General features: G+C 36.1%; 1 protein-coding gene across 1 annotated transcript in view; it reads right to left on the bottom strand.

The window, feature by feature from the left end:
* The window catches only part of Ncapg (non-SMC condensin I complex subunit G), a 34,511-nt gene that overhangs the window by 10,549 nt on the left and 1,272 nt on the right, over positions 1–22,690 (bottom strand). The window contains exons 3-13 of the mRNA XM_087909045.1: positions 22,115–22,343; positions 20,048–20,193; positions 19,738–19,822; positions 18,526–18,718; positions 17,952–18,101; positions 16,086–16,226; positions 14,288–14,411; positions 11,157–11,240; positions 10,727–10,906; positions 6,153–6,263; positions 2,081–2,200 (exon numbers count right to left, since the gene is read on the bottom strand). Of these exons, the coding sequence (XP_087765171.1) occupies positions 2,081–2,200; positions 6,153–6,263; positions 10,727–10,906; positions 11,157–11,240; positions 14,288–14,411; positions 16,086–16,226; positions 17,952–18,101; positions 18,526–18,718; positions 19,738–19,822; positions 20,048–20,193; positions 22,115–22,343 (1,563 nt within the window). The remainder of the gene's footprint in view (positions 1–2,080; positions 2,201–6,152; positions 6,264–10,726; positions 10,907–11,156; positions 11,241–14,287; positions 14,412–16,085; positions 16,227–17,951; positions 18,102–18,525; positions 18,719–19,737; positions 19,823–20,047; positions 20,194–22,114; positions 22,344–22,690) is intronic.

Below are 22,690 nucleotides of genomic sequence, written 5' to 3' on the forward strand. Positions count from 1 at the left end.
CCTTATTACACTCATGCCCCTAATATGCAGCGATAGCTACCAATATTCAGTCCTAAGGAGATTCTAAGATGTAATAATTGCCCTCTTCTGATTTTATAACAAATCTTTATATATTACATCAATTTTTATTATTAGCACCTAACAAGTTTTTCTAATCCCAGTATAGACATTTCACTCATCTAAAAATTGTCCAATGAAAGCCTTAAGAATACTTTAAAAAAAAAAAAAACACCAAAGAGCTGGGCATGGTGGTGCACGCCTTTAATCTCAGCACTCTGGGGACAGAGGCAGGCATACCTCTGAGTTCAAGGTCAATTTAGTCTATAAAATGAGGTCCAGGATAGCCAGGGCTACATAGAGGAACCCTGTCTCATAATATAAAAAAAAAAAGTTAAAAAAATAATCCAACCTTTATAAAGATACAAGATTGAATCTACTCAGTAGTTATCTTCTTTTGATCACAAACTCTTGTGAAAACTAAGAAAAGGCTAAACAATAAATAAAAAATAAAAAAAATTAAAAATCACAACTCAGAATAGTATACAAAATATAGGCAAACTTCAGAAGTTTTCTCCCCTTCAATCTATCATCCACAAATACTTTTAACTTTAAAAACATGGTCAGACCCAACAACTGTATTAAGTGAGATTAACTTAATAATCTGTTAAATTAAATAATTAAATTAATTAATAATAATTAAATAATCTGTTGAATCCCGAGCCAACAGTATTTATAGGACGTATATATAAGTGGGGTGGGGTTATGCACAAGAAAAGATACACAGGACACATGTGACATTAAGGCAGAAAGGGGGTTATGAGAGGTAAAAGAATATGGGGCAGGAAGGCTAGAGTCAAGAATCAAAACCAAATAAATGTTCTTCCCTGAATCATTTATAGTGGAAATCTCTATTTTTACAGGGTAAGTTCTTCGAAGATATGAACATCCTGCCAGCTTTCTCCTGTTATCCATCACTTTGCTTAGATTTTCCTAGTGGTATGTCCTCCTGTTCCTCCAACAGGCAAAGCAAGGTACCACCCCAAGATCTTTCTCCTCTGCTCTTCTCTTCACTAATAAGCTGAGACGTCTGAGGTGGAGAGGTTGCTCAGCTATTAATTGTTGGGTAATATTATTTTCAGGTGTATGACTTTTGTTTATGCTGCATCTGTTTAACTCTGTGAAGCTATGTTACTGCGCCTGCCTAAAACACATGATCCTAATAAAGAGATGAATGGCCAATAGTGAGGCAGGAGCAAGGATAAGTGGGGCTAGCAAGCAGAGAGAATAGGAGAAATGAGACGGAGGAGCAAGAGAACAAGAAAAAGAGGACATCAGGGGCCAGCCACCCAGGCAATCACAGAGTAAAAAGGAAAGGTATACAGAAAGAGAGAAAGATAAAAGGCCCAGAGGTAAAAGGTAGTCAGGATAATTTAAGAAAAATTGGCAAGAAACAAGCCAAGCTAAGGCTGAGCTTTCATAACTAATAAGTCTCTCTGTGTGTAATTTATTTGGGAGCTGGATGGTGGGCCCATGGTGCATGCACACATCTACACACACACACACACACACACACACACACACACACTCTACACACAGACAGATATACACAGAAAAATAAAATCTTTAAGAAAAAAAAAGGAACCAAGTTATTTATAAGGCTGCTCTTTTAACTTTTCTCTATGATCCTGAATGTCAAAATATGACTAAGGCCACGTCAATGAAATATTCCTCTCCCTCTTCTCATTCCTATTCCTGCTGTTGCTATGCTCTATGCTATTGTTTCCCCGTCAGCACAGACTTAAGTGGGTTCTCTTTATCACCTACCTGCTGTTTTTATCCTAAGCGGAGGACACTGAGAGCAAATATATGCACTCATACACGGTACGTGATCATCTTAAACTGTTACTTCAATCTCCTTCTATAAGAACGTCTTGATAAGATATCAAGAAAAAACTGAATCCCTAAAGATTATTCACAATCAATAAGTATCTGAACACATCCAGAATATTAACATATGGCTAGAGATACAGAGTATTTCAGGAAACAGACACATGATTTTTGTCATAAAAATCAATCCTACCTGTAAGAATAACATGAAGTGTTTACTTGCAAAATCCTGACTCTGTAGTCCACAGCATCCCAAGCACAAAACAGCCAGATTTCTTACTACAGGATGAACACTTATTATTCCAGGAAGAATCTACAATGAAGTAAAAATTAAAATAATTTTTATCAAGGCAAAAAATTTAAAATGCCATATTAAAATCAAGGTCAAATTGATGATTTCCATATGATTTTGTAAGGCTACTTCATTTCCATACTACTACAGATATTAAAAAAGAAAGTTTTCAGTTAAAAAAATGAAAAGAGGTAATTATAAAGTTGATTAAACAGAACATAGTCAGAGAAATTTTCCTATTTAATATGTAACATTCCGACATCTGCTAAAACTGATTCAAAGATTCCCAATGCTAACAGAATGAGACAAAATTCTTTTTTAATATAAGGTGTAATCCTTCCTACATCCTCATTTCAGACATGCTTCACTGTGATTTTAGCATGTTCAACTGTCTGATTTTGATATCTCCTTTTCAGTACCACCCAACAGAAATAAAATAGAGGCCACAAATAGAAATTACAAGTCATTTTGGTTATTTTAAGATCTACATTAAAGTAAAAAGAAATCAGTAAAAGTACTATTTTTAACATAACGTAAGATTAACATAGAATTAATCTTATATATTCTAAATATTGCTACAGAATGTAAATGATAAAAATTATTATACAAATGTATATTCTCCCATCTTTAAAACTGTTTCTATATAAAAGGAGACTGCTTTTCCTTTGTTCCCAGCCACCCAGACCTGAATAATCATACAGAAACTATATTAATTACAATACTGATTGGCCAATTGCTTAGGTGTATTGCTTGTTAGCTCTTATATCTTAAATTAATCCATTTCTATTAGTTTACATTTTACCACAGGGCTCATGGTTTGTTACCTTTCTTCTTGGGCACCTACCTTTGGCAGCTACATAGCATCCCTTTGACTCTCTCTCTATCTCTGTTCTGATTTTCTGCCTTGCTTTACTCTGCTAAGCCACTGGTCCAAACAGCTTTATTCATTAACCAATAAATGCAACACATATACAGAAGGACTTCCCATACTATTATTACAGTATATATCAATCTAAACTGATGCGGGAGAATTGTCTGTATTCTGTCAATCATATTTTAATAAAACGCGGATTGGCCAGGTAGGCAGTATAGGCAGGAAAACCAGACAGGAAGTAGAGGTGATGCAATGAGAACAAGAGAATTCTGGGAAGCAGGAAAGCTCCCTCGCCATTCCTGTGCAGACCACCGAAGAGGCAACATGCAAGCCGTCACACTGAGAAAGGTACTGAGCCCATGTGGCTAACATAGATAATGATAATGGATTAATATAAGTTACAAGGACTAATAAGAAGCCTGACCTAATGAGCCAATCAGTTTATAATCTTACGAAGTATTGTGAGTGATTTTCTTTGGGTTTTGCCGTCTATGGGGTACTGGGCGGGACAGATACCCCAACAAGCTGGCCCTCATGTTACATATGGCGCCCAGACGTGGATAACTGAATCCACAGAAAGCTTGAAAAAGTTTGGGAAAGAATAGATTAAAGCATGTTTTCTTGGTAGCAGCAATTTCTCAGGTCTGCTCTGCTTGCTAGAGGCAAGCAAGAGCTCTCATCTAAGAGAGGCTTCCTGACTCAGCTTTAGCTGCAAAACCTGCAGTTCTTTTAAGAGGTCCTGCCACAAAACATTTAAATGGTGTTGATGAAAACCTGAACGCATGCTTTTCGGGTTTTCAGCCGTAGCAGGTCAAAAGCTCCATTGTTTTAAAATGCCGACTTTCTGGATCGACCTACCAGGGCAAACTCTGACTCTTTCAGGCAGGCAGTATGACTGAGTGTGGTCTGTGAGCAGAATGTTGCAGCTTGCTTGCTGACACGGACTTTGAAACGCCATAGAGTTGTGGCAGTGAACACAGCTCTGGCTGGTATCTCAGCCGTGAGGCTGGAAAGCTAAGAAATGGGCTGGATCTAACTGTCAAAGTCACGGCTTTAGTCCTACCCATTAAAGACTCACGTGGTCAGAAAAAGAGAGACATGCAGTAAAGAGAGATTTAAAGATGAAGAAAACCTCTAAATGGTTTACAGTTTGTTAAAACTATATGCAGGCTAAAGGTTAAAGTCATTAAAAATAAAAAAAGAAAGGGAGAAATAGGGTGTGGTGGTACATACCTTTAATCCCAATGCCTGGGAGGCAGAGGCATATTGACCTCTGTGACTTCAAGGGGTAGAGGCAGATTGACCTCTGTGACCTCAAGGTGTGGTAGTACACGCCTTTAATCCCAGTACTGGGGAGGCAGAGACAGAGGGATCTTTGTGAGTTCAAGGACAGCCTGATCTACAGAGTTATTCCAGGACAAAGATATAAAGAGAACCTGTCTCAAAAAGTAAAAGTAAAAATATAAGAAATAGAGGTTAAAGTAAAGCCACATAAAGATGGAAAATACACAGAGAATCTTGATTCTGTATACTATTATGTTCTCTTTGAATTGTTTGAATGCTGAGGAAGGAGCAACAGCTGCTAAAAGATATTTGCTTATAAATGCTGCAGAATTAATCCAAGATAGGTATTTTGAAAATACCTTGGCTTCAAAACTGAAGTCAAAAGGTATGTTACTTTGGAGAAGAGATTTTGCTTTTGTTTCCACAGAAAATGAGAGGTTGTGGATTCATTCAGAGTTAAGAAAAATCATCTTTGATCAAGGGAGACCTGAGAAATTTCCAGTAGGAACAGATGGCCTAGATGTCTGAATTCTACATCCAGAACAGATTCAAGACTGCTGCCTGAGATGATGAAGACTCACAGGATACTCCAGTCAGGACTTGATGATAATTCTAAATTTTCTTTAGGTCCCCATAAGATTATCAGCGCCCCTAACCAGCAGGAAGTAGCCTGAAATACTACGCCCATTTCCAACAAATGGACTATGGGTATTTTCTTTTGTTTAAAAAAAAAAAAGAGGGAAATGATGCGGGAGAATTGTCTGTATTCTGTCAATCATATTTTAATAAAACGCTGATTGGCCAGGTAGGCAGTATAGGCGGGAAAACCAGACAGGAAGTAGAGGTGATGCAATGAGAACAAGAGAATTCTGAGAAGCAGGGAAGTTCCTCTGCCACTCCTGAGCAGACCACCAAAGAGACAGGATGTAACTTGCCCAGCTGAGAAAGGTACGGTATGGCTGACATAGATAAGGATAATGGGGTAACAAAAGTTATAAGAGCTAATAAGTAGCCTGACCTAATATCAGTTTATAACCTTATGGAGTCCTGTGTGTGATTTTTCTTTGGGCTTGCCGGCTGTGAAGTACTGGGCGGGACAGAAACCCCAACAAGCTGGCCGTCATGCTACACTAAACTAGTTTTTAATATTTACATATAGCTCTGGTTTTAAATGTTCTTCCCTCTCTTCACATACCTTAAGATATAACAGGATCGTTATCCTCAAATAGGTCAAACCCTGCAATTACTAAGTTAACTTGTGACCATTTAAATCTACATAACCAGTGTCAATAGCCTAAGTAACTAATTTTTATATTTTAATTACATCACCTTTCCCCCTTCCCTTTGCTCCCTTCAACCCCTTTCATGCCTCCATCACCCACTGCATGCTCCCCACACCCCTTCAGAAATTGATGGCTTCTTTGCTATTGTCACACACATAAATATACATAGTACATAAATATACATAGTATCTATTTTTTTAACAATATTGCCCTCACTTGAGCAGAGGATCCAGGATAGCATTCTATATGTTTTATATTTTATGTATACTATATTTCAAGCATTTCTTAGATAATATGCATTCAATGAACATATTCTAAAGAAACAGTTTATATTTTATTTTAAATGGTGACTATAAAAATGAATTATCTAATTTATTCCTCATACTATGAAGTAGTCATTATGGATATACATAAGTCACTATTTGTATTTATCAAATTTTTCAAATGGTTGTCTTTTAATTATTTTAAGCATTAATGAACATATTATATAACAAGGTAGAGGAGTAAAAGGCCTCAGAGACCAGCAGTGTACCAAAGATTCAATGATCCCATTCATGGTTGCACCAATTCCAGTTGAAATGGATATCTGCTTCAACAATTCATAGCACAAAATAAGACACTTCTGTAATGTTTCAGCATCATTCTAAAATAAAAGACAAAATATCCAGTATTAGTAAGAATAACTTTTGCCTATCACTTAAACAATTGCTCTCTTGAGACTTTTCTATGGCTATAGTCACTCTTTGTTCCCTAGGCTATTTTATCCAAACATGCAATTCTATTTTTCATTTATGAGCTAGTCAAGTTTTCCTGCTAGATTGAAACTGTCCATTCTAAGGGGGAGCTCCTTAAACAGAAGGTAAACAACTCAAAATAGATACAGGAAATTACCCAAACTGACCAGAATCACTAGGCCCCTCCCTGCCAGAGTAAGAAGTAAAAGCTGAACATATTTTCTGACAAGTCACCTGCAAAAACACCAGACCAGTAGCCCAGAAGAAGCAGAAACCAGGTGAGCTGCCTGTTGGAAGATTAGAATAACTGAGGCACCTGGAAAAGACATTCCCCAACCTGATGAGCTACCTGTAGACTGTAGAGTGTGCTCCAGGTTCCCAACTTTGTGAGCTGTCACCAAGTCTAGGGTGGGCTTTGGTGATGCAGATGTCTATGAGAGTCATTTCTGCTCCTATAAGTAATCCCTTACTCATATTTCTGTAAGGAACTCCAATAAAACTCATTGGTTCACCAAGTTGGACTTTGGTGGTATCTGTACTTTATTTAGTTTATTGTGGGATCTCTATCTGAGTAAGAAGATGTATACACTGTATCTCCCTAGGAAAGTTTTGTCATATAATAGCCAGCTTTTTAAAAAATTTCAACATCTTATATACAAGTATAAGACACTTCTTGCATGTTCCATGGGCTTCACATCCAAAATGGAACTAACTCACTGCTAAGTTTCTAACTCATGCATTCTATCATATCATGACCATCTCTCTATTTGTCCAAAGCAAAAAAAGCCAAGAAACTCATTTCTCTCTTCTTCCTACTACTAAATCTTAAATAGCCTGACACACCTCTCTTCTATTTGTACTCACCATCACCTCATTCACAGGGCCCTCATCTCAAGCTATACTTCTAAAACTCAGCCAAGCAATATGACTATCTAGGCTTTATCACTCTTTATTTTCAAACAATACTAACCTTTCTAAGACAGAGTACTCATTCTACACTTTAAAATATCCCTGTATCCACCATCATCTCTGAATAATGTAGTTTTTTTTAATATTGACTAGCTGAGGCCTTACATAGTTCTTAATAGTTCCTCTGATTTATCTATTTTCTATCCAAAACTGTCTCCACGTAAACCTAAAGTTTTGAAGGAAAGCAATCACCTTTTTAAAAATCTGGGTCATCAAACTATCATTACATCTACATTTCCTTAACTACTCATTAAGGAGAGACAAGACAACATTTGTTAAACGTATAAATTTATAGTTAACTATTTAGGCTTGAAAGATAGTAGGATTGGGGCAATTAGAATGATTAATTCACATTTGTAAAGAACTTGAAGGGATAATCACCTGACTAGCTTACTACAGAAAAACCATCCTTTAACTTGTTAGTCTGTACTATGACTGATAGTTAACCTTGAAATAACTTGGATTAGGCTGAGAATCAGCTAGTAAACATTAGTAAAGCACATCATTGGATGTATCTGTGAGGGTTTTTTAAAAGACAAAGAAGGGAAGACCCACTCTGAATACAGGTGGCACCAACCCACAGGGTAGACGCCTGAACAAGAATACAAGGCAGGAAAGGAAAAAACAGCTTAGGCCTTTGGCTCCCTGTCAGTCAGGATGGGAGCCTTTGAGGGAATACTATTTTAAGGTGTGTTACTTTTGTTTTATGTTGTAGAACATTTGTTTAATGATATAAAGATATATTGCTTTTGTTTGTGTTGTATTAGTTTAACTCTGTGAAACTGTGATTCTTTGCCTGTTTAAAACACCTGAGGGTCTAATAAAGAGCTAAATGGCCAAGAGCAAGGTAGGAGCAAGGATAGGAGGGGCTGGCAGGCAGAGAGTATAAATAGAAGGAGCAACGAGGAAGAGGAGGACATCAGGGGCCTGCCACCCAGCCATGGAGTAAGAGTGAAAGTAAGATATACAGAAGAAAGAAAAAAGCCCAGAGGCAAAAGGTAATCAGGATGCTTAAGAGAAGCGATCTAGAAATAAACCAAGCTAAGGCTAAACATTCTCACTAATAAGCTTCCATGTGTAATTTATTTGGGAGTTGGGTGGCGGGACCCCAAAAGAGTACAAAGAGTAAAACATCACACAACAGGAGCCACTCTATTCTACCACATTCTATCAACCCTAATGTGTAGAAACCTCTGAACTATGAACCAAAAAAAACCAAAAAAACAAAAAACAAACCCTCCTTTCTTCCCAACTGTTTTCTTAGCTAGTGTCTCATAACAAAGAAGAGAAAGTTAAATTTCTTCACATCTCAGGCTAATCTACTTCTTCCTCTGAGGAAACCTGTAGCATTCAACATATACACATCTCTCAATAAAGTTTCAGGTTTCCTGATATCACAACATCTATTACATTAGAATTATAATAGCTATGGCTCCCAAATAAGACAAAAAGATACTCAATATTCAAAGAAGTCAAGAGATTATTAATCAGGCAGACCACTTTTACAAATGCTTTCCTTATCTTTGGGGAGAAAGCAGGTGGGGTCAGGACAGGGCTGGGAATCAAACGTAGGGCTTCCATGTGCTAGGCAGGCACTCTCATTACGGAGGTACCTCTCCATTCCTTGGATCTTTAAAACAGGGCCTCACTTATATAGCCCAAGATGGTCTTGACCCAGGGACACTTTTTCAAAAAGTTTCTCAATTTGAAATTTTATTTATTTACTTACTTACTTACTTACTTACTTTTGGTTTTCCAAGACAGGGCTTCTCTGTAGTTTTGGAACCTGTCCTGGAACTAGCTCTTGTAGACCAGGCTGGTCTCAAACTCAGAGATCTGCCTGCCTCTGCCTCCCGAGTGCTGGGATTAAACGCATGTGCCACCACCATTGAATTGTTTTCATTTTTGTTGTTGTTATTGTTTTCTCAAATTTAATAGGCTAGGATAAGCCACAGATTATAAATAAGCTACTGACCATAAAAATCAATGTGACATTCTCACTGGAAAGGTGAAGTGTTAGGTTAGCATATGTTTATAACTAGGGAGTTTAAAGATACACAGTTAATTCTAAAACTCACTTATACACAGTACGCTTTCTTGTTCAGCACTGTCTTAAGCACTACCCAAATCAAAAGTGCAATTATAGTCAGGTGGTGGTGGTGCATTGCTTTAATCACACACTTGGAAGATAGAAGCAGAAGATCTCTCTGAGTTTGAGGCCAGTCTGGTCTATAAAGCGAGTTCCAGGACAGTCAAGACCGTTACACAGAGAAATCCTTTCTCAAAAAAACAAAAACAAAACAAACAAAGAAAAAATGAACAAAAACAGATGCAATTATAAGTATGTACAATACAAAGACAAGATCTTTAAAAAATAAAACACACAAACTGATACATTCTATCATATGCTAAAATAAATTGATGACCAAAGACATAATCCTTTTAAGAGAAAATTTGTCAAATGGCTAAGTTAAAAAAAAAATAGAAAAACTTCAAATATTACTAAATATCAAGTGTTTCATTAAAAATAAATAACAAAGTTGTGACTGGGAAGATGTTCAGTGGTTCTTAGTACTTGCTCTTCTTGCAGAGGACCAGATCTGGTCCTAGCACCCACATAGCAACCTGTAACCTTCTAAAATTCCAGTTCCTGAGGATCTAATGTTCTCTTCTGACCACCAAGAGCACCAGGCATACACAGTACACATACACACACGCAAGCAAAATACTCACACACATAAATAAATTAAAAAAAAATAACAAAGCTGCTTTGTTTTTTTCTAACTACGCATATGCCCATTTACCAAAAAAGATAAGTATTTCTTCACCAAAGATGTTTTATCCTAGCAATAAAAAGGTCATGGACCTCCTTTCACAAAAGGGAAAGATAAATGCAAATCACGGAAAAAAAAAACCATTCACTGAAAATAAATAAATGAATAAACGTCTAAGGAAATCACTAGAGGAACAGTTTTCTGAGAAGGAAAAACGTATTTAATTTTCAGGGTTAAACATGACAAAGAAACAAGTCTTAGCTACAAAAATTAAAGGTATTTTTCAAAGGCCAAAAATGTCAGGTGTGGTGTGGTGGTATACCACTTTAAAATCCCGGCACTAGGGAGGTGGAGGCATAGACAAGTAGATCTTCATTAGTTCAAGGCCAGCTTGGTCTATAAAGCGAGTTCCTGGCCAGTCGGAGCTATGTAAAGAGGTGTCTCAAACATCACAAGTCTAAATATATAAAACAGAAGTTTCAAAATTAAAGTTTCTTTTTTCATTTTAATTCATGTTATTAACACAACTCCCTCCAAAGTAAATACATTAAGGTAGTTTAATGAATTAAAGAAAATAAGTTTGTTGATATAATACTAGTTAAAATTTAGTATGAAAAAAAGACATATACCTTTTCTGTGTGAACTTCTTTAATTTCAAGTTGCTCTGTCTCTTTTAGCAGGTTTATTTTGGCATCTTCCAAAGTTTTTATCTCTTCTTTTAATTTTGATGCCTGGTCAAAATCCTGTACAGCAATGCAATTTTCCAAAGCTTCCTTAGCCTCAATAAGCTTAACTTTTATTTCAGCCATCTAAAGGAAGATAGAAATTGATCATCGACAGAAAAATTAACATGAAAATTTGTCACAGTATCAAAAAGACTCAGGATTGACGCAGTCAAATATAAGATTTTGTTTTCCTAAAACACAGATCAGCGAATCTGTTGTAATCTGGTAATGATTTGTATACCCTTAGAGTATAACACTTATATATTTCTGAGCAGTCCAGCAGGAGGCAGCAAGGACATCACTAGAGCATATCTTTGATTTAGAAGAGACTTACCTTGAGTTCCTTCTTTCTAGTATCAGATGGATCAACATGAACAGTAACGATGGGTGCACGAATCTCTGAAATAATTTCTGTGACCTGAGAGTAATAATTCAAAATACAAACTGTAATCCATGTTTTATACGAGCAAATGATAACAAACTGCTACATCAAATTGTCATCTTGACAAGCAAAGGTCATCTTTGAAAGACAGCAGAAGAATTATCTAAAAGTCATACATACTCATTTGTTACACAATCCTAAGTAAAGACCGTGCTGGTTCATCTTGTCCATTTGATTGGACTTGGTATAACCTGATAGTCACTGTGGGTGTTTTCAGATACTCCCCAAGATGGTGACTCTTCTCAGTGGGCAGCCCAGTTATACAGATGCAATAAAAGAGCAGTGCTGCCTGCCGGGAACAACTGACTGTAAAGTGACTGTGCTTGAGAAGAGATAGCCTGCAAAGGTTAATTAATCCATACCGCCAACCTGGCTACATTTGGAATCATTTAGGAAACAGCCCTTTGGATATGCCAGTAACGGTAGTTTTGAAGAGGTTTAACTGAGGGAAGACACAATCTAAATGTGGGCATTCCTATCCCACAGGCTAGAGTAACAAAAAGGAGTAACAACCTAAATGAGCATCAGATTCACCTCTCTGCTTTCTGTGGACAAAATGTGACTGACCAATTGCCTCATGTTTCTCAGCACCATGCCTTCCCCCATCATGACAGACTGTACCATCAAGGAAAAACAAACCCTCCCTTTTTCCCTCCCTCTCTCCTTTCCCTTCCCCCACTTCCTCCTTATGCTTCTTGACACTTGTATTAGTTACTTATTGCTGGGACAAAAACAACTGAAGGAAGGAACCATTTGTTTTGGTTCAGTGTGAAACTGACAGTCTACCACTGAGGGAAGGGAATGGCAAAAGGAGCATGAACAGTCACATTGTACTAGCATTAAAAAGCAAGTGAATGCTGGTATTCAGTTTACACTGTCAGCTCAGAACCTTAGCCCATAAAATGGTGTCATCATGTCTAACCCAATCTAGAAACTGTCTCACCAACATACCTAGGTTTGTCATCTAGTTTATTCTAAATCTTGACAAGTTGATATGAGTAACCATTACAACAGGCATTTGGTCATAGCAACAACACAGCAGCTAATACAACAATAAGATTGGAATAAACACCAGGTGGTGGTGGAGCATGCCTTTAATCCCAGCACTTGGGTGTGCTGCTATCTTGTTTGTACAAATAAAGCTTGCCTGAAGATCAGAGGGCAGAGCTAGTCGCTAGCTAACAGTAGAGGTCTGGAGGTCTGTACCAACAAAGAAGAAGTAATAAGGTGGGAGGAGAGGGGAGTTCAGTCTCTTTTCTGCTGGGAAGCTGAGTAGGAAGCGTAGCTATGGTTTGGTTCTTCATCTCTCTCATCTCTCAGCATTGACCCTATATCTGACTCTCAGCTTTTATTAACACCTATTAGAACTTGCGCTTCATTTTGGCACCCAATATGGCACAAATGCACAAAAAAGTCACTTGTCTGTGGCTTTGCAGCCACTGGGGCTGCATGCAGGGCTCCCGTCAGAGTCACCACCCAGATGGCTAGGTTCTTCACTTTGTTCCTAAGCATCTAAGCGAGTTTGGGATTTTTGTCATTGCTGTTATTGCAGACTCTCTGCAACAAACTCCACAGTTCAAACTCCACAGGCACCTGGGTTCCAAATGCCACAGGACTTACCCTACCTAGACTGACTGGCTCTGCCTTCAGGCAGTCACCGCCCCAAGTGTTTCTTCTGGCACAATTCCATGTGCATTTTTCAAACGTGGTGCTATCTTGTTTGTACAAATAAAGCTTACCTCAAGATCAGAGGGTGAAGCTAGTCACTAGCTAACAATAGAGGTCTGGAGGTCTGTACAGACAGACAGGAAGTGATATGGTTAACTAGTGGCAAGCTTTATTTATACAAATAAGATATCACCACACTCGGATGCACAGGCAAGAGGGTCTCTGTGAGTTTAAGTTCCAGGATAGGTAAGACTACACAAAAAGAAACCCTATCTCAAAATAAATAAATAAAAATAAAAACAAAACAAAAAAACAAATGAGCAAACAAAAGACCTGAACAATTTAGTCAGATATATTATTTGACTAACAAGTAATAATTTAAGTCATATGGATACTAAAGACAAATTATCACTAATGTAGTATTGAAAAAGTAGAAAAACTGAATTATTATACCCTAAGATTACTCTCTATCATCTAAAATTTTTAACTCCTTCTTCAGTTTTGTGGAAGTTAAATTTAAAGAAAAAAACAATTTTTTTTCTTCCTTTAGTACACAATATATAAGCAATAAGCAATGATAATGACTTTCCTTTCAGAGTCACTTGGAATTCGGTAATTCAGAAAAAGGGTAACTCCCATCTGAATAAGGAATTTCTAGATAACCACTAATTAGGAATGGTATAGGAAGATGGGAAGAGGGGAGGGTAGGGAGGCAGGTGAAGGAGAGGAAGAGCTAGGGTTGACATGTAAAATAAAAAGTAAAGTTTTTAATAAAAAAAATATGAAAAAAAGCTTTAAAAAAAGAAATATGTAAGGAGAGATTTGGACAAACTAATTTTGAACTAACCAACAAGCAATTGGTTTTATTAACCAATACAAATGTATTTCTTTTTGCTAACTATCCCCAAGGGGTTAGACCTCATTTCTGGAACTATTATAGCACATTCAACAGACTTGCGTATCTATCAAACCCTTTATGAGCATTACTAAAAGGTTACATCAGGTTTTTTACAAAAAAAGGTTTTGCAGGTAAGTAAAATAGGCTTAAAAACTTGCCCAACGCCACAACTGAGGAATACATAGCTCAAGTCTTCCTTCAACACACTAGTACCCAATAATTATAAATAAAACCTCCTCCCAATTGTTCCCTCCTCCCAGACCTTCTGTACTGATTCAACAAAGTAACAGGCATGCTAGGTAAAGAAGTGTTTTAAACTGTGTAAGAAAAATACACTCTTCTTCTATACTCTTCTTTTTTGCAACACAATCAAAGGCAAGGGTGCTAAAGAGAAATTGTAACTCTTGGATGTCACTGATCAAAGTTTCTTAACTATAACAAAAAGAAAAGCACTTACAATCTGTATCCTTTTATTATCATCTAAGATGATGTGGAGGAGTATCTCAACAATAAAAGTAACTAAGGAAATTGGGGTTGTAGGCAGTATAAGAGTCTCCTGCAAAATAGCCAGCAGTCGTTTCCTGTAATCAAAAAGACCTTTTTAAACTACCACTCTGACAAAATACATTATTTATATTTTTAAACATTTTTTTCTTTATTTTCTGTGAGTATATGTGGGAGGGCACATGCCTAGAACTAAATGTGGAGATCAGAGAAGAAATTATAGGAATTAGTTTTCCCCTTTAAGCCTGAAGGTTCCGAGAATCAAATGAAAGTCATCGGGTTTGACAGCAAGCACCTTTAACCCCTAGGCCATCTTGCCAACTGAAAATACACTTTCTCTAACATTTCTCTTTACATCTGTTTTAGTTTTTACTTCTGTTTATAAATTTAAGTACAAAACTCCATACATACAAACTTTATGTTAAAAAAAACTCATATTCTCCAACTGATATAAAAATACACATATAAATTATATTTTTATAATTTGATCTTAAATTAACAAAAAATGGGGAAAAAAGTGGTGAATCAAATCTTCTAGATTGCACTACTTGCTCTCTCTGCAATAAATATTTTAAACCAAAAACTTGGAAATTACTTACTCTGAGGTAATTATACTAGGATTATATACATATATACCCACAGAAACATGCATACATATGCAATCATGTGCCACATAATATTTGAGTAAACATTAGGCCACATACCCAATAGAAGTCCCAGAAAATCATAATGGAGTTCGAAAATATCAAATGCTTAATGATATATAGTAGCCCTAATAATGCTGTACGTAAATGCCATTTCTCTAGTGATGCTGGTGTAAACAAACATATGTTGCCATACATGTAAGAGTATAGTATATGCAATTATATACAACACATCATACTTAATGTTAAATGACTGCTACTGGTTTATATAATTATTATAATGTAATCTTTACTATTAATGTAGCATATACTCAGCATACTACTACTATGAAAGTTATATTTGCAACCTCATATATACTTTGTCATCTTCTAATTATATACCAAAAGACCACAATGAACAATTAACCTATAACATCTAAATTTATATACTATGCTTGCACACCAACAAAATCACCTAACACATTTCTCAGATTAAACCCTAATATTAATTAACTAACTATATGTGTGTAAATGTTTCAATATACAGAAACGGGAAAGAGAAAATTTTATAGCACTTCTAGATTAGATAGATCTAGTCATACTGTAACAAACTATATTTAAACACAGGGATTTAGCCAGGGAGTGATAAGCTGCCCAGCTGCCCTCTAAACAAGACTTGACTGTCACACGCATGCGCTCACAGCAGCTGTGGTTATCTGCAGATGACCTGCAGCCAACACTCCAGTACAGATGGGATGAGGGCTCCTTAGGCCCTACCACCCCCCGGCTGAGAAGGCACCACAGTAGATAGCTACTAGGGGAGGGAGAATCATTTTTCTTCTGGAGTGCACTTGGTGGAATGCTCCCCATAATGGGGAAGCAGGAGCCCAGGGTAGAAGGAACATATTGAGGATCAAAAGGAATGGGAAGAGTCTTGAGAGGGATATAAAATTATTCAATAAAAATTATTACTTAAAAAGCCTGATTAACCAGAGGATATATCATCTTCATCACTTATAGTTACACTAAAATTAAAATCAGAATTATCTTTTAAAAATTAAACCAAGGAAAGTTACTAAATAAATCAAATTAAAAGAAATTAGATCAAATGTTAACATTTAGACATACCTTCCTCCTTCTTCACTGGTATCCAGAGATTTTATAATTAGAATCAATTGCTGACATATAAATTCTCTTGTCATCAAATTTCCAATGTAGGTAAAATCACCTCTCTGTTCTTCATTAACTACTGGGAAGCTCTGGATGTAACTAAAATAAGTAGAATAAAGTAGATGTAACTCAGTGGAAGTGCACTTACAAAGCGCACAAGGCACTCACAATAGTGTAATACCACATACCAACAAATAATGATTTTATATACAGGTTAAAAAAAAATAAAAACCAGAAAACAGTATATATACATATACATACATACATATATACATGTAATATGCTCTATTTTCAAAAGGAAACTTACATGTGCATTTAAAACACGTAGAGAAAAAGATTTGAAAATGCACACCCTAATTGCTTCGTTAACTCTACAATGATTGATGGGACTGGGGATGAAAAAATAAATTTATCTCTACATTTGAATTTTAAGTATTTTTTAACATAATTTTACAGTGAAGTAGAAATTATACTGTCTTAGTTGGGTGTCTATTATGATAAAACATCATGACAAAAAGCAACTGGGGAGAAAATGTTTTATTTCCTGTTTCACACGACAGTCACACAAGTTATGTCAAAAACTCAAACAGGGCAAGAACCTAGCAGGAGCTGATGTAGAGGTCATGGAGAAATGCTTGTTCCCCATGGCTTGCTCTGCCTGTTTTCTTATAGAACCAGGACCACCAGCCCAAGAATGGTAAGCTATGCCCTTCCAAATCAACCACCAATCAAGAAAATGTACCATCACAGGCCAATCTAGTGGGAGCATTACTCTAATTGAGGTTCCCTCTTCCAAAATGATTCTAGCTGAGGTCAAGCGGACACAGAATTAGCCAAGACAGATAATTTAGAAAAATAAAATTTTAAAGTTGTTTTATTTTTAGTATATTATTAATCAAAAAAGACATTATACTAAAACTGGCCATACATCACTATCCCATGACTCTGACATAGGATATGTCAAATCTAACAATCATGATACCTGTTTTTGTACAGCTTACAAAGAATAATGTAGTGGCATTTCACTTGTATTTTAATAAATAAAACTTGTCTGAGGATCAGAAAAGTAAAACCAACCACCTATTATACACACCTTTAATCCCAGTAGACATAAAAGCTTGCCACAGAAACCAGCAACAGTGGTACTTGTTTTTAATCCCAAAACTAGAGGATTATAAAATGGGAAGAGAAAGCTTGCTGACTCAGTCTCGTTCTGAGATTCCTGGAGGCAGGATCGCCATTTTCAGATTAAGATAGAGGTAAGAGCCAGTGGCTGGCTATTTTGCTTTTCTGACCTTTAGGCTAAACCCCAATTTCTCTCTCTGAGTTTTTATTAATCATACTTCAAAATAATTTTTAAGAATTTCATCATGGCTGGGAGGTGGTGACACACACCTTTAATCCCAGCACTCGGGAGGCAAAGGCAGGTCGATATCTGTGAGTTCGAGGCCACAAGAGGTCTACAAGAGCTAGTTCCAGGCCAGGCTCTAAAACTCCATTAAAACCCTGTCTTAGGGAAAAAAATAAAATTCATCATATGTGAATATTCACATTCAACCAAGAAAAAGTAAAGTTTTATCAGGGAAAGCCACACTAATCACCTGCTAATGTTGAGTCACTGTGACAGGGATAGTATACACATTCAATATACTAACCACACAACAGACTCTTGAGAAACACTCAATGAACACACCCATTTATACCTACTTGAATACAACCTTTTTGTTTTTTTAATTTTTTTCCAAAGACGACTTTAAATAAGGGGGCTATGAGATCAGCACACGAGCAATGTAAGTACAGTTCAAACCAAAAGAAAAATTTTACCTCAGTAAATACTCTGCATATACTACAGGCTCTGGCAAAATTTGCTCTAAAAACTCTTCACCTTCATCTCCTTTTGATTTTAAATATTCACAGAGGGTACGCCAATACAAAGCAAGTTCAGGAGTTAATGTTTCCGCTGGAATCAACTTCCTTCATTTAGAAAAGAATAAGAGAGCAGGATTTTTACGGGCAGTTGAAAAGCAGAACAAGAATGGAAATAAGATACAGATTTCCTTCAATTACTAAGTATTTTAACTACTAAGTCAATAAATGACCCATCCAAAAAATTATTAAAAGAAAAGAAACTTAAGATGCTTCCAATAAGCTTAATGTGGCAAGAATGTCCATTTGGGGATGTTTTCACAGCACATGTAATACAAAAATAAAACTACAAAATGAAAGGGCACAAATGAAGCGATAGCTGACGAAAAGTATGAGTTCTTGTACCAGAGGGGGAAAAGACATTCATCAAAGAAATGAGGGACAGATAAAAGGTACTGATGAAATCTGAAAGTACAAGGAGGGAAAACCAATTTTAATTGTGGAAGCTCAATTTAAATACTTTATTATATACCTGTCATCACTGTTTTTACAGATTCCGATCAGTTCACTGAGAGGAGTCACTGAGAATAAGGAATTAAGAACAGAGACTGCCACATCAAAAGAATTTTCCACATCTAACCGATGAAGTAACTCCAAGATATTTCCTTCGGTGAAGCGCAGCCAGCCTTGGAGAAGATGCTTCTGCACTGCTTGTCTCACAGCATCTGGGGAGTCATTTCAGACAGGTAAACAGTGTACACTCCAGACTTTCCCCCCACTATCCCCATTTTAATGAACTTTTATTGAGTCAATGTTAACACTGATATTAACAATACAAATAGATTATAAGCAGAACAAAGCATGATAACAAAAGATGCAGTATTACTAAGTCATAATGACTATTTCAAAATACATATGGAAGTTCAGCAGTAAAAACCTAACTCCTATATAGCCGAATAAAAAATTCTTCATATTGTCTCCTCACTGAATATCAAGCATCAGAATATAAGAAATCTACCACTTCACTTGCTGACTTCAATTATATGAATTCAACTTGCAGTATTGAAATCACAACATACTTTACTAAACAAATTTTATTTGTATCATTTAAGGCAGTGGTTCTCAATCTTCCTAATGCTACAAGCCTTTAAAAAAGTTCTTCATATTGGGGTGATCCCCAAACATAGAATTATCTTCACTGCTACTTCATAACTCTAATTTTGCTACTGTTATGAATTATAATGTAAAGATTTGTTTTCAAACCCCCAAAGAGGTTGTGACCCAGAGGTTGAGGTTAAAAGCATCCATATTCACAAACTCAAGTTTGCTTTCTTGGTACAGCAAAACTGAGACTAAATGTTTCATGAGAGCCAACCAAGAATTTTTAGAACATCTTTCATATAAGGAGATCCACTAGTTTGACCTATGAGAAGGATGGGGTATTATACAGGTCTGCTCATTCCTAGTTGTTTCTCATGCACAGAACACATTTATGTTGTTACAGAAAACCACAATAATACTGTCTAAGAAAGACAAGATAAAAAGAAAGATTCTGTCTGACTTCTGAAAAAAGCAACCACATAAAATTTAGAATAGTCTTCCCCTCCATAAAGCAGAGAAGTCTAAAAGAAATGCCTTGCTCCTTCAAAATATCAAGGCCTTTAACCTCAAAATGTTTCATCAAATTTATGGAAATGATAGTTTCATTAACTTCAAGTCTGACTTACAAAAATGTGTATCTTACCTGACCTGTCATTAAGACCTTGTTGAAGAAGCAGTACTCTCTGAGCAATGGACATAGCTCTTATATGAACTTTTTCGGCTAACACCTTAAAAAGGTAAAAGATAGCCATTAATCTCAATACACTTTAGAGATATATTACTTATGAATACTGTATTATTCAGGAAGTTAACCCATTTAATACAATAATACTCTACCTAAATTACCTATATTTTTCAAAAGTCCTAATTGGAAAAAAAATTCATTGTTACCAAGATTTTTCCAAAATGCCATTTTCAAAAACAAGCCTTCTGAAGATGCTTAACTTATTTACCTGATAAGCCAGCTTTCTGACAGCCTCTTTTACATCCTTTGTACGCCCCACAATTTTTGGCAAAGTCTTTGCTGATGGTGCAATACAGGATAACACTGCACGTCTAACTTCTGAATTTGAATCATTTTCTATCATAGTAACATATGCTAAAAATAAAGCAATACATTTTAATATTAAAATTGCTCTTTAAGTCATAGATATGTCCCTCTGATATTTAATTTTTTAAATAACAGAGAGAGCATGTACTACTCTTATATATTCACTTTTAGCAAAAAAGGAAAAGAAAACTTTAATAACTTTCTTAGAATGGAACTAAAAATTAATATACTGTGACTGGAGATTAAAAAGGAAAACCTCAAAAGTCGGGAGATGATTAGAGCAGGCAATTTATTTTAAATTGATATGGTTTTCTGTAAGAACCTATTTTGATTTATTTTAAACTTTATATAAAAATGTTACGTCCCCCTCAATCATACCCCAAAATTAAAAAAGAATCAAGCCCAAAGACTATACAACTCAATGAACTTCTATACAGTTAGAATAGTTATTCAGAAGAAAAGTTACAAAGGTTCACATTTAACTTTACACTTTTAACCTTGATAAGTGGCTGTCATAAATTCATGTGTTCAATACACTTTTACAATTGCTTGAGTGTACTCCTATTTATTTTAAAAAAAAAACTTGACTATACAAGAGCATGTCAAATATAGTGGCAGTAATCTCATACATGTCTAGTGGAACTTTAGACTGCACCAGAAGTCGCACTGAGTGATTGAACTTTACAATCCATTTGTCCAAGTACAGGCTACAGTGTTATAAAAATCACTTACAGTAATACTTCTCAAATTGTACCACCAACATTAAGCAACTCATGATGATCACATGATAAATATATGAAGATGGGTAACAATAACATATAGGGCATCAAATTTTAAAATGTGATGAAACTAAAGAGGATATGGGTCAATGAATACTTTCATGCCCCATTACTGAGACTATTAATAAGTAAATCGTTTTTTAGACTACTCCACCTAGTCTAATAAAGTGGGGCCTATGAGCCTATCCCTAAGTATAACTCTACAAAACTCTTTCATCTATGCACTCAAACCATGTATAAAAATCCTAACACTGGGGTTTTTTGTTTGTTTGGTTGGTTTGGTATGGATTTTCAAGATATGGTTCCTCTGTGTAGTCATGGCTGTCCTAGAACTCACTTCATAGACTAGTCTAGCCTCAAACTCAGAGATCTGCCTGCCTCAGCGTGCTGGGACTAGGGCATGTCACCACCACACCCTGCTTCTAGCACTGTTTTAAAGCAAAGCAATTGCAAACAACTAGAGGGGCCATTAAAATGCAGAATAAACTCCATAAGACATTAAAATAGAGTAGAAAAAAATATACCATGCTAAAACTAGAAATAATTTTGAAGGAAAAAAAAGACACAAAAATGTAGTATGGTCCATCAAAAAATAGCAGACAAAATTTAACACTGAAACAAACACCAATTGTCTAAAGTTTAGTTTTTCAGGCAAATAGAGCAATTAACCCAAAATTCACTGTAATTATCACCATCTCTGAGAAAGGGATACCACTGGAGTAAAAGCAAGGCAAAGTTAAAATATGTTCTCATTTTAAATTGTTGGGTTGATTCTTCCTTAACACATAGAGACATAAATAATTAATAAGTAGAAATTCAATGCTCAGTTAGGGAGATGGATCTATTAGTATGGGACTTGCTGTACAAGCATGAGGCTAGATGTTCCATTCCCCAAACCCATAAAAAACCAGGCATAGTGGCAAGAACCTATGATCTTAGCACTGGGGACAAGAAGACAGGATTTCTGGGGCTTGCTGGCCAATGAGTCTGAGTAGATAAACTCTAGATGTAATGAGAGATGCTGTCTCAAAAAATAAGGTAGAGCAACTAAAGACATCTGATTCTAACCTCTGGCTTCCATGTGACTATACACACCCACACCCACATGTATACACGCACACATCAAATCCAAATACTGAAAAATTAACAAAGTCAATGTACTGAAATAAGACTTAGGACACCATACATACCATCAACTACTGGGCAGTCATCATCCTTGGGATCTTGGAGTCGAGAGAGAGCCAAAACCGCTTGTATTCTCACATTTGGAATCTTATCTTTCAATCTAATAAGCATGGCTTCATTAATTTTATCAAACAAGTCGTCATCAATTTGGGCATTTTCTGGCATACTCCCCAGAAGCTTATTAATGAGCTGGCATACTCTAAATCTGACTGCACTGCTGTTTGCTTCATGAGACTACACAAAAACAGATAAAAAGTTATTCCTAGTCACATTCCTTTCTTAAATAGTCAATATAATCTCAAGTGGTCTGGAAAAATATTTGCTATACTAAAAAAATAAGCATATTCTTCTCTGTAGGAATGCTTTACTTCAAGGCAGAAAAATTTCACAACAAACATGAGAATTTAAACAGGCAGTTAACAACTCAACAACTAGAATTATCCTTTCAGCTTAATGACAGTCAAGATTTCCTATAAAAGACTTATTCTCATACATTTTTCTCTACCACTGATATTTCACTGTGGAAAATGACAAACACCATGGAGAAATTCTCTTCATTACTTCCCCCAAAGTACTGTTTT

Source organism: Myodes glareolus, chromosome 8 (genome assembly GCF_982192425.1).
Source record: "Myodes glareolus chromosome 8, mMyoGla1.1, whole genome shotgun sequence".
Taxonomy (NCBI): domain Eukaryota; kingdom Metazoa; phylum Chordata; class Mammalia; order Rodentia; family Cricetidae; genus Myodes; species Myodes glareolus.